This window comes from Notothenia rossii, assembly GCF_949606895.1.
Source record: "Notothenia rossii genome assembly, chromosome: 7".
Lineage (NCBI taxonomy): Eukaryota > Metazoa > Chordata > Actinopteri > Perciformes > Nototheniidae > Notothenia > Notothenia rossii.
This window is the reverse complement of record NC_136905.1, coordinates 60,967,929-60,980,012: the sequence shown is the minus strand read 5'-3', so window position 1 is coordinate 60,980,012 and position 12,084 is coordinate 60,967,929. Positions and strand designations below refer to the sequence as shown.

The following is a 12,084-nucleotide window of genomic DNA, read 5'->3' as shown; positions in this document are numbered from 1 at the left end:
TCGCATGTTTTTTACCACTTTTATTATCTTTATAATTGTCATCGCTATCATTTCAGTCATTCATTTACAGCAAAGGACTCAGTGAGCGAGCTCCTTTTATTCCTCCGACTGCATCTCAGTAACACAGCTCTCCAGAAAATAGAATTATAATTTACTTTCTAAAACAATATCAATACACTTGGAACAATCAAATATACAACAATAATCCTTTGCATGTATAATCAAATGAAAAGTATATTTATCTGGTGTTTAACGTGACACTGGCAGGACACAGAACACAATATAACCAGTTGCATTTACACACACAAGGAAATCAGATTATTGAGAGAATGCAACTCTCTTCACATTCGTAACTACATACTTACAATTTGTTCAAAATTCATGTTTGTATAGGTTTTTACAGCACTTACATGAAATTGCAACATTATATTATTTCTGTTTGACTATTTGCATTTGGCACTCTTATGTGTTCAGTTAATGGGACTATAGCTGCTCATGCTATCAAATAAAAAATATACTTTCAAAAAATAAGTAAAACATGTACAATAATTCAAATGGAAAGGTTTTTATTTTACAGCAACATTTTCACATTTTGGGAAATATGCTTCTTTGCCGAGAGATAGATGATAACATTTAAACCAAAGCGTTATTCACAAAATGACTTTAGCTTTGAAGCCTTTTTTGGAAAATGTTAATAATATTGAACTTATTAGGAACATAAGCAAATGTATAGAATGTCATGGAAATATGAGTAAACAAGGGAGTACACTCGACCTGCAACGATTGGTCGATTGACAGTAAAATAATCGTCAACTTTAGGAAAAGGGCCCTATTTGTATGTTGTGTCTCTACTGTGATATGTCTCCATGCTGTAATGTTCAAAAGCTCTTTCTTTGTCTCATACTGCCTGTGCTGCAGCACCTCTTTTCACCCTCTGTCTGAAACCAGAGCCCAGTCCGCTCTGATTGGTTAGCTGGTTGGCCCTGTTGATTAGTCCACCGCTTAGAGATGCCGTACATCACGTACAATGTGTTGGAGAGCTAGCCAATAGTGATGTCACACTTGTTTGAGCCTTTGTAGACCCTTTCCGTAACACAGTAGAGGAAAAAGGAAACCCCCAAAAAGCACAACAGGGCCTCTTTAAAATTGATTCATCTTTTTAATCTGCAATTTCTCATGCACAAATGTCACAAAAAGCTCTCAAATCCAGATGTTCTTCTTGTCTCTGTTTCAAATCATATTACGTTGATTATCATTAATCAATGTAATTATGTGATTATCAAATTATTGAGGTATCAACTTTTTGGACTAAACGATTTAGCTCATAAGAAATTGTCAGACTAATCGACAATTTAAACATTTGTTAGTTGAAACAGATAAGACAACATGTGCTTGAACGAAAATAAAAAAAAGAACAGCCATCAGTTTGGACATCAGCAGATGTATATCTCATGTCCTGTGTGTAGATGCAGCCGGTGTTTTGGCATTTAGACCTGGCTGTGCTGAGTCAGCAATACAGTAACCATGAACCTCTTTGTATGATCAGCGAGGGAATCTGTGTCTGTGTGTGTGTGTGTGTGTGTGTGTGTGTGTGTGTGTGTGTGTGTGTGTGTGTGTGTGTGTGTGTGTGTGTGTGTGTGTGTGTGTGTGTGTGTGTGTGATCAGTAATATTTGGCTAATAAAAGGAAACATTAACAGACTAAATAACGTGTAAACAAAATGTAAACATCTGAATGCTAGCGGCGCCAGAGCGGGAACTCAAGTTGGATTTTATTTACGTCTTTGAACAACAAACACACACAGACACACACAGTTTACTACAAATCACATACATCCAGACGCTAATATGGAACATGTTGGCACACATTACAGACATGCACAGACACAGACAGTCTCTCACACACACAAGCAATGTATGGCCTCACACACATGGTCAGGGGTCACAGCTACAGCAAGGCATTGAGGGAAGAGTGGGTGGACAGGGGGAAGCGCACATGTTTATTTATGTTTACAGTTTGTATACAGTGTGTGTGTGTATTTACAGTGAGGGTACAGGAGAAAAACCTGGTGCAAGTGCATGCAGGTCCATCATGTGTGCCTTAGTGTGTGTGTGTGTGTGTGTGCCTTAGTGTGTGTGTGTGCCTTAGTGTGTGTGTGTGTGTGTGTGTGTGTGTGTGTGTGTGTCTCAAAGTGCTCGGGGGATGATGGTGAAGGGCAGGATGGGGCTGCTGGCCTCCAGCTCCAGCGCGGTCAGGAAACACTCGGTTGCCGCAGCGGCGTTTCCCTGAGCCTGCAGCACCTCCCCCAGACTGTTCCACACATCATGAGCCGTACTGAGGGGGGAGGAGAGAGTTTGAGAGAGTGAAACAAAAGAGGAGAAGAGAAAGCAGGAGGAGAGGAAATAAGAGGAGGAAACAGGAGTCGTGATGTTATAGGAGATGAGAGGAGAGTTGTATAATCGGAGGGAAGGGGAGAGATCAAGAGAATGAGGAGAGGAGGAAAGGAGGAGAGAGAGAAAGAATGAAAGAGGAGAAATGGAGGTTGGGAGGACGTATGAGAAGAGAAAACAGGTGTAAAAGGAGATATGGGAGAAGAGAGGGATAAGGAGGAGAGTAAGAGCGAGGTGACATGAGAGAAAAGGAGGCAGGGAGAGGATAGGAGGAAAATAGAGAAAGAATGAAAAGGGAAACCGGTGTAAACAAAGGAGGGAAGGAAAGAGGATAGGAGGAAATGGAAGGAAGTGAGAAGGGAGGAAATAAGAGAAGAGGAACGAGATACGGAGAGACATCAATGTAAACAGGGTGAGGACAGGGGAGAGAAACAAAAGACGGAGATGAGGAAGGAAGATGAGAGGGGAGTACAAGAAGATCAGAAGGAGGGTAGGAGAGGAGAAGGAGAGATAAAAGGAAGCAGGGAAAAGGAAAAGAAAAAAGATGGGAGGAAATAAGTGAAGAGAAAACAATATTACAACATTTGAGGTGAGGGGAATAAAGCGGAGAGGAAAAAGGAGGTGATATGAGAAAAGGGAAGCAGAGGAGAAAAAGAGGAAACAATAGAAGGAAATAGAAGAGAAGAAAGGGAAATATAAATGTGAATGATCACGTCAATTACACACACACACACACACACACACACACACACACACACACACACACACACACACACACACACACACACACACACACACACACACACACACACACACACACACACACACACACACACACACACACACACACACACACACACACACACACACACACACACACACACACACACACACACACACACACACACACACACACACACACACACACACACACACACACACACACAGGCAGTCACTTCGACAAAATATGTTTGTCTTTTTTGTTTTCCTGCGATGATGGTTCTTCAGGACTGCTTCTTAAGCTCAAATCACACTCTCGCATACTTTTCCGGTGTTTCTAAAGTAGATGACAATGTATGTGTGTCGCTTAAGAGGATAAGATGCCTGGTTTTTTGTTGTTATTACTGTCAGGAAATGTACAACCTAACCCTGGTCCGCCCAGTAGTAGTAGTCAGATCGCTACTCCTGCTGATTTTAAAGCTAGGTCTGGGTTGGGTTTCATCCACTTGAATGTGCGCAGTCTGTTAGGTAAACTAGATTTTGTCTGCATCTGGGCGAGCTCGACTGACGCTGACGCCAATGTTTTATCAGAAACATGGCTAAATAATTATATTTTGGCCTCTGACATTGCCTTAAATGGTTATAATGTGTATCTTTCCGACCGGCCTAATAAAGGTGGTGGCGTTGCTATTTATGTTAAGAATAAGTTCAGTGTAACCACATTAGTTTCCAAATCTATCAGTAAGCAATTCGAATTTTTAGCCTTAAATATAGAAGTGGCAAAGGGGCAACAGGTCATGGTGGTGGGCTGTTACAGACCCCCCTCAGCTGGCAAGGACTCCTTGTCTTTGTTAGCAAATCTTTTATCGCAACTAGACTACAAGGAAATAGTGCTACTTGGTGATTTTAACTGCGACTGGTTAACTGCAGTATCAGAGGATTTAAAAAAGCTTTGTATTTCTTTAAATGTTACTCAGATTGTTGACAGTCCTACTCGCCCTAACATTAAGTCCCCTAATAAATCCTCCCTAATTGATCTCATTCTAACTAATGTTCCCTATAAATACTGATCTGTGGGAGTATTTGCGAATGATCTGAGTGATCACTGTGTTGTAGCCACAATTAGGGACACTAAGGTTCAAAAGGTTAAACCTCGTATTATCATCAAGAGAGACATAAAACATTTTGTGGAGCAGGGTTTTGTTCATGACCTGTTGGGGTTTGATTGGGGAAAAATCTATCTGTGTGCTGATGTAGAAACTGCATGGTCTTATTTTTATCTTGGTTTTATGGAGATCATTGATAGACATGCACCCCTGCGTACATTTAGAGTAAAGGGACGAGACAATCCTTGGTTTTCTACTGAACTGTCCAGTCTCCTTCATGAGAGAAACAAGGCCTGGGCAAAGGCTAGGCAATCAGGCTCAGAGGTAGAATGGCTGCGTTTTAGGCAGCTAAGGAATAGCTTCACTTCAAATGTCAAAAGTGCTAAGTCGAAGTGCTATCTGTCAGTAACCACAGAAAACCTAAATAATCCTAGGACATTTTGGAAAGCCATAAAATTGATCTCCAACGGTGAGATCCGAAATGAGCTACCTCCTTGCCTTACCACAGCATCTGGCTCTATATCGGACAGGGCTACTATGCTAAATTGCTTTAATGAGCATTTTGTTTCCTGTGGCTCTCTGTTTGATTCTGTTTCTAACTCTGCTGCTGTGAACACCCCAATCCGTGACTCTGAACAATGTGGTCTGGAAAGCCCTTTCAGTTTTACTCCTTTTACTGTTAATGTTGTTCATGAAGCATTATCTAAGTTAGATCCTAAGAAACCGGCTGGCCCGGACAACGTAGAACCTTTCTTTTTAAAGATAGCTGCAGATTTTATTGCTCCATCTCTTACTACTCTTTTTAACCTCTCCCTCAGCACAAATGCAATTCCAAAAGTATGGAAGTCAGCTTATGTCTTGCCTTTGCTAAAAGGAGGGGAGGCAACTATTTTAAATAACTATAGGCCAAGTAAAGGAGTTTTTATGTACAAATGATATCCTGTCTAAACATCAGTCAGGCTTCATAAAGCAACATAGCACCATCACTGCAACAATCAAAGTGGTGAATGACATTACGAGTATTTTAGACAATAAGCAGAGTTGTGCAGCTCTGTTTATTGATCTTTCCAAAGCGTTTGACACCGTTGATCATCGCATTTTGAAGCAGAGGCTACTCAGTATTGGCATATCCAGCCATGCAGTGGGGTGGTTTGTGAACTATCTCTCTGAAAGGTCCCAATGTGTTCACTTTGATGGGCTGTCTTCTGAGTGGTTAAACATTGATAATGGTGTTCCTCAAGGTTCTGTTTTAGGTCCACTTTTATTTTCCATATACATCAACAGTTTAGGTGAAAATGTGGATGAAGCTACTTTACATTTTTAATGCGGATGATACCGTGATGTACTGTGCAGGTCCCTCCATTAAGAGGGCTGGTGTTAAATTGTTGTTTTTAACATTATTCAGACTCAGCTCTCTGAACTAAAGCTTCTTTTAAATGTTGATAAAACCAAGGTAATGCTCTTTTCAAAAGCTAAAAAGACTACAGACACTGCTTTGGATATTGTTACTATGCAAGGACAAGTACTCAAAGTGGTTACCTGTTATAAATACCTAGGTATCTGGCTTGATGATTGTCTTACTTTTAAACTTCAGGTCATTAATCTGCTTAAAAAGCTGAGGGTTAGACTATGCTTCTTTTTTAGAAACAAGTCCTGTTTCTCATTTGAAGCCAGGAAAAGGCTAGTCACTGTGACCTTTTTACCTGTGCTGGACTATGGTGATTTGATCTATATGAATGCACCTGCCCATTGCCTGGAAAAGTTAGATGCCGCCTATCACAGTGCTCTGAGATTTGTTACCAACTGTAAAGCACTTACTCATCACTGTACCCTGTATGCCAAGGCAGGTCTGCCTTCACTAACTGTACGGAGGCTCAGTCATTGGTACATGTTCATTTACAAAGCCATGTTGGGTAAACTACCTTTTTATATCTGCTCTCTGATCTCTCGACGAATTGAAAGTACTTATTGCCTGAGATCTCATGATGTTGTTTTATTAAATGTGCCAAGTGCTAGGACTGTCTTAGGGAAGAAAGATTTTAGTTGTGCAGCTCCACTGACTTGGAACAGTCTGCAAACATGTTTAAAACTGAGCACTTTGGTTCCCCTGCATCATTTTAAAACTCGGTTGGGTGACATGCTTGATACTCATGGTACCTGTCACTGTAAATAGAGTTTGTAAACTGTACCCTGTACATTATGTTGTATGTCATCCTTATTGTTGTTCTGTTGTTTTTATGTTACATGTGTAACTAATGTCCTGCAGGTCACCCTTGAAAAAGAGATCTTTTGATCTCAAGGGGCTTTCACCTGGTTAAATAAAGGCTACAAAGAAACACACACACACACACACACACACACACACACACACACACACACACACACACACACACACACACACACACACACACACACACACACACACACACACACACACACACACACACACACACACACACACACACACACACACACACACACACACACACACACACACACACACACACACACACACACACACACACACACACACACACACACACACACACACACACACACACACACACACACACACACACACACACACACACACACACACCCCTACCTGTTGACCTGCACAGCGTCCCGCAGTACTTTCTCTGACAGACTGTAGCGCTGCAGCTGGTGGAGGATCAGACCCTGAGCAGAGGATGAGGAAGAGGAAGAGGGGAGTGAAATTACAACTTATATCAGTTTATCAATTTGGTGTACACACGAAGGACTCGCATCCTGAAAACCACTCACTTTGATATTTCTTTTACTTTTTTTTGTGTATTTTAAAAAAACATCCACATTTATATAAGGTCTAGGCGATATGAAGTATCACATTTTACAAGATTCTTAACCAAATACAGCAATATCGATTTTGGAACGATATACTGTACTGGGGTCGACCTTTAAGTTCCTTGATAAAATATTTACACTTTTTTACATTTGATAAATATTCATCAGTAATGTGGAATAATGCATTTGTGGGTCAAGAAAAATAAATGTTAAATTACATTACTGTAAAGCAGCTTTTAAAACCAGGACACTTCAATTAAATATTATGATATGAATGTGAGGGAAACCCTGGTGTGTTTGTTGTGGGATGTATGTGTGTGCGGTTGAGTGAGTGTGTGGTTGAGTGTGTGGTTGAGTGTGTGTGTGTGTGTGTGTGTGTGTGTGTGTGTGTGTGTGTGTGTGTGTGTGTGTGTGTGTGTGTGTGTGTGTGTGTGTGTGTGGTTGAGTGAGTGAGTGTATGTGTGTGGTTGTGGTTGTGTGTGTGTGGTTGAGTGAGTGTGCAGTGTTTCCCCTAGGATGGAGTCATAGCAGCGGTGCTAAGGCACGCGGGCCCAGCATAATGTGAGCGCGGAGTGCGTGGAATTTTTTAGTGTGTGCACGTGGGAAGTGCGCCCCGCCAATTTGTTTCTATGTGTCTGCCAGCACAGGCTCTTGAGGCCTAGTACCAGGGCCGGTTCTAGACAATTTGTTGCTCAAAGCGAGATTTTATATATAAAGAATAAATGAAAAATCTCTACAAAAGACAAATACACTACAAAAACAGAAACTTATTGACATAGCTAATATACGTCAAAATGGCTTCAAATGTATTCAGTATTGAAGTATCTTCTGGAGTGAAGAGAGCGGAAATAATGATATTGCAAGTTAGAAACGTAAGATGCATTTTGACAGATAAGACGGACAATTGGGGGAAAATACCCTGCATTTTGAATGTCCGTTAGTCCACCATTAACACCTTAGTCCCGTCTCGTCTCGTCAACTAAAAATAAATTTCATCAAAGTTTTCGTTATCAAGAATCTATTTTTAGCTGTTCATCGTCTCGTCTTAGTCATGTAAAAAAGTGTCGTTGACGAACATTTTTCGTCATAGTTTTCGTTGACGAAATTAACACTGGTTGGAAGTTGCGAGGATGAAAGCGTAATTAAGGAGCACTATTGGAGTGACTTTGATGGTTATTGGAGTCAGGATTAATTCATTTGGGTTCCCGCTGCATGAAGAAATTAAACGACGGCGCAAGTGGAACCAATTCACAAAGGGGTTATACTGTTTAAAACACATGTTCAAAGTAAACCGGATTTTGCCGATGTGTTTATGTGGATTCAAAAATCGTAAATAATCTACAAAATGGAGGAGACCGATCTGATCGGAGAAACTGTTGACAAATAATCCAACTGAAACCGGCATGGACAATGACTATGTTTTAAAAATGCACTTATCCAGAAAAGCCTGGTTTGGACACTTTATGGGCAGAAGAAAACATTTCTATTAAAGAAAGAATTATACATTTCTGTCTTTTTATGCCTTTAATAAGTTGAATTTTTATTAAAATGAATTAATCAATTATTTTTTATATTTGATTGTAATGTAGAGACAAGGCTTTTAGTGACAATCATGTATTGCATTACAATTATATGTAAAAAAAAAAAAAAGTCTAAATATGATATTTGGCCTCAAATCATCTGAGGCCTGGCCCCCTCCCTGTGATCTTTGGTGCCCCCCCAAGGGGGGCGCGCTCCCTAGGTTAGGAACCACTGCTCTAGGGGGGTCCGGGGGTATGGCCCCCCGGGAAGATTTTTTTTAACATTTTAAAGTAAAATGCTTCAATCTGGTGCACTTTGAGCACACAATTACTAGAGACCAGGGGCCGTATTCACAAAGGATCTTAGGTCTAAAAGTAGCTCCTAACTGGCGAATTTAGGAGAAACTCCTAAACATAATGGGCGTGTCAGTCTTAAATTTAGGACTCCTAATTTTATTCACTAAGAGCAATTCACAAAGTATTTTAGGCCTAAAAGTAGCACCTAAGTTTAGGAGAGCTTAAAAGTCCTCGAGAGGACTCCTACCTCAGTAAGACCTATTCACAAAGAATCTGAAAATGGCTGCGAGACGAAATGTTTTGGAGACAATGGAAGACTGTGAATTGATCAAGAGATATAGGCTAAATTGTGAGGGTATCAAACTTGTTGTGGAATTAGTGCGGGATGCAATAACATCCCCGACTAACAGGAATAACCCGATTAGTCCGGAAATAAAATGTTTGGCAACACTACGATATTTAGCAACAGGGAAAATGCAACTTTGCAATGCCGACGATTTAGGAATATCGCAACCATCAGTCAGGCGTGCCATAAACCAAACCATCAACGCGCTCTCTAGACCACATATCAGCCAACAGTTTATCCGGTTTCCTTTGGACAATCAACAACTACACAGGATCAAAGCCAACTTCATGGCAATTGCAGGTAAGCCCGGTGCGCCATCAAAAGATGAGGACGTGTTCGTCAATATAAAGAAAGTACATTCCATCAACACGCAGATTGTTTTTGATGCAACTTTTAACATTCTTGATGTTGTTGCAAAGTGGCCTGGATCTACCCATGATTCGCGTATTTTAATGGAGAGCGGTCTGAGGCAGCTTTTTGAGAGGCACCATGTACCAGTTGGGTGTCACTTGCGTTTAACTTTGTCTTCCCTTTCATTCATCATGATAGGGGGACTTGAACGGCGGTATGGGCTGTTATTGAAAGTGTTTAAGTGCTGGAAATATGCTCATTGGATAATAGTTTGCAGGGTGCTTTTAATTGCCTCCTTGATTTAATGCAATTTACGTATTTTTATTGTTTGCTCTCTCTCTTTAACGTGCATATAAAACGTAATTATCGTGGTCTGCACAAACTTGTCATCATGCGTGTATTCTGCTAACTGCACTGTCCATAACTATTTGATAGGAATACATTTCTAGCCTAGGCTATTTCCTTGTTTTTCTGTGATTTAGTGGGCTCGTTTGTGGGATGTTGCGGATGAGTTTCACCGAGACCGCCTGCTCTGAACAACCAATCACCGTACTGACCGCTTCTAAACTCATGCACGAGAATCGACGTAATCCATAGCAACGTCGTGTCACTCTTAGTTCACTCTTAGTGATGTATCCTTAGTATGAGTAGGTCTCAGCGGCTTTGTGAATAACTTTTAAGAAAAAACTCCAACGTAAAATGTTTTAGCGCGAGTTAGGAGCACTCCTAGCGGTAAGATAAAATGCTTTGTGAATACGGCCCCTGATCTAGGGGGTACAACTCTAAAACACCCATATGAAAAAGATTGGTTTACATTTTAATAATCAAATAAGTATGTGAACATAACCAATAACCTACCATAGCCAATAACAAATAAATGTAACTTATTTTATTTTTGTTGTTCATTCATATCTTATTTTACCTAGTTAACATTTATTTATTCATGCATATTTTTTTATCTCTCCAACTTTAAACGATATTTTTGGTTTACTCTCCTATAGTATATACATTGGAATGATTTCAAACCTGTTTTTATTTATCCTAATAATTATAAAGGAGTGCCTTGGAAATATGTGTTTACATAACTTGTGGTCAAAACGTTTGAGACCCACTGAGATAACTCACTGAGCCTCTCAGTCTGACAGGAGAGCTATCCTCCACCCTGGTTGTTGAAACATCTACTTCTTATATCCGTTAGCGCTGCTAGCACCAGATTCTAATAACAACAGCGCCGGTACCGGTGCGCCCTCTCTCTCTCTCCCTCTCTCTCTCGCTCGCACTTTCGCTGTGAGCGCCTGATAAGCCAACATCCCCCACTTTCATCACTTACAGCGCCCATCGTACAGGGGAAATGAAAAGTGTAACCGGGGTGAAAAGGGTGTTACCTTTACTTAATTATGAATTTTGTTACATCAAGGCCAAAAATTAGGATGAGCGCCACCGGTCAAAAATGTTTTTGCCCCTCCCAGAGCTACCAGCGCAGCGCCCCCCAGATCTGGCGCACTAGGCGACCGCCCGATGCCAAAGATTGGCCCTGCCTAGTACATACAGTGGCAATGTCTCAAGATTTAGCAACAATACACCTTTATTGAACATACAGTAACACAAATACTACAACTCCACATAACAAACAATCAAAAATGAAAAAGGGTCGACACTTATTATTATTTTAATAAAAAAAAAACAAAGGAAAAAAACAAACAAATTATTATTATTTTTTTGGGTACCTGGCTGGCGCCCCCTTAGCAGCGGCGTGCATATTTCAGCAGCGGCGCTGCACCGCCGCTATTTGTATATAGGGGATACACTGGTGTGTGTGTGTGTGTGTGTGTGTGTGTGTGTGTGTGTGTGTGTGTGTGTGTGTGTGTGTGTGTGTGTGTGTGTGTGTGTGTGTGTGTGTGAGTTACCAGTCTCTGCATGGTCTTGACGTGTGTTGGGTTGATGGACAGCGACTCTTCGTACCAGCGCTTGGCCTCCTCGATGTTCCCCCGGAGCTCTGCGATCTGCCCCCTCATGTACAGTACATTATGGGACGTGGGGAAGAGGTTGGAGGCTTCCTGTGTGCAGGCCGAGGCTTCAGCCGGCTTCGACATGCCGGTGTACACCTCCGCTGTAAAAGAGGGGGGAGGGGGGGGTCCAAACATCAGAGAATATTTCCCGTTTCTAAAGTGTGAGATTTGCAGCCTTCTTAACATCAGTGTATTTGAGTAAAATCCACAAATAGCACGATACTGTTCCACACATCATGAGGAGGAGAAACAGGGGGAGGAGAGACAGGAGGAGGAGAGAAGGAAAGGGGTATTATTGGAGGATTGATCAAGAGAGGAAAGGAGAGAAAATGAAAGAGGAGAAGGGAGGGAATAAAAGAAGAGGAAACAGGAGATGAGCTGGAAAAGGAAGCAGGGGAGGATAGAGGAAAAGTAAAACAAAAGAATGAAAGAGGAGAGGGGGTGTAAGGGGAGAAGGAAAGAGGAGATGAGCCATTAGGAGAGGTGAGAGGACAGGTCGATAATCGGAGGGGGAAGGAGAGAT

The 12,084-nt window shown here is 41.3% G+C and overlaps 1 protein-coding gene across 4 annotated transcripts in view; it reads right to left on the bottom strand.

Annotated features, from left to right (window-relative positions):
• Window positions 1–12,084, bottom strand: part of ttc7b (tetratricopeptide repeat domain 7B) — a 40,681-nt gene continuing 28,597 nt past the window's right edge. For all 4 annotated transcript variants that reach the window (XM_079693561.1, XM_079693562.1, XM_079693563.1 and 1 more), the window contains 3 exons: window positions 11,460–11,662; window positions 6,821–6,894; window positions 1–2,333 (listed from right to left, as the gene is read on the bottom strand). In XM_079693561.1, coding sequence (XP_079549687.1) covers window positions 2,186–2,333; window positions 6,821–6,894; window positions 11,460–11,662 — 425 coding nt within the window. In that variant the 3' untranslated portion in view covers window positions 1–2,185. The remainder of the gene's footprint in view (window positions 2,334–6,820; window positions 6,895–11,459; window positions 11,663–12,084) is intronic.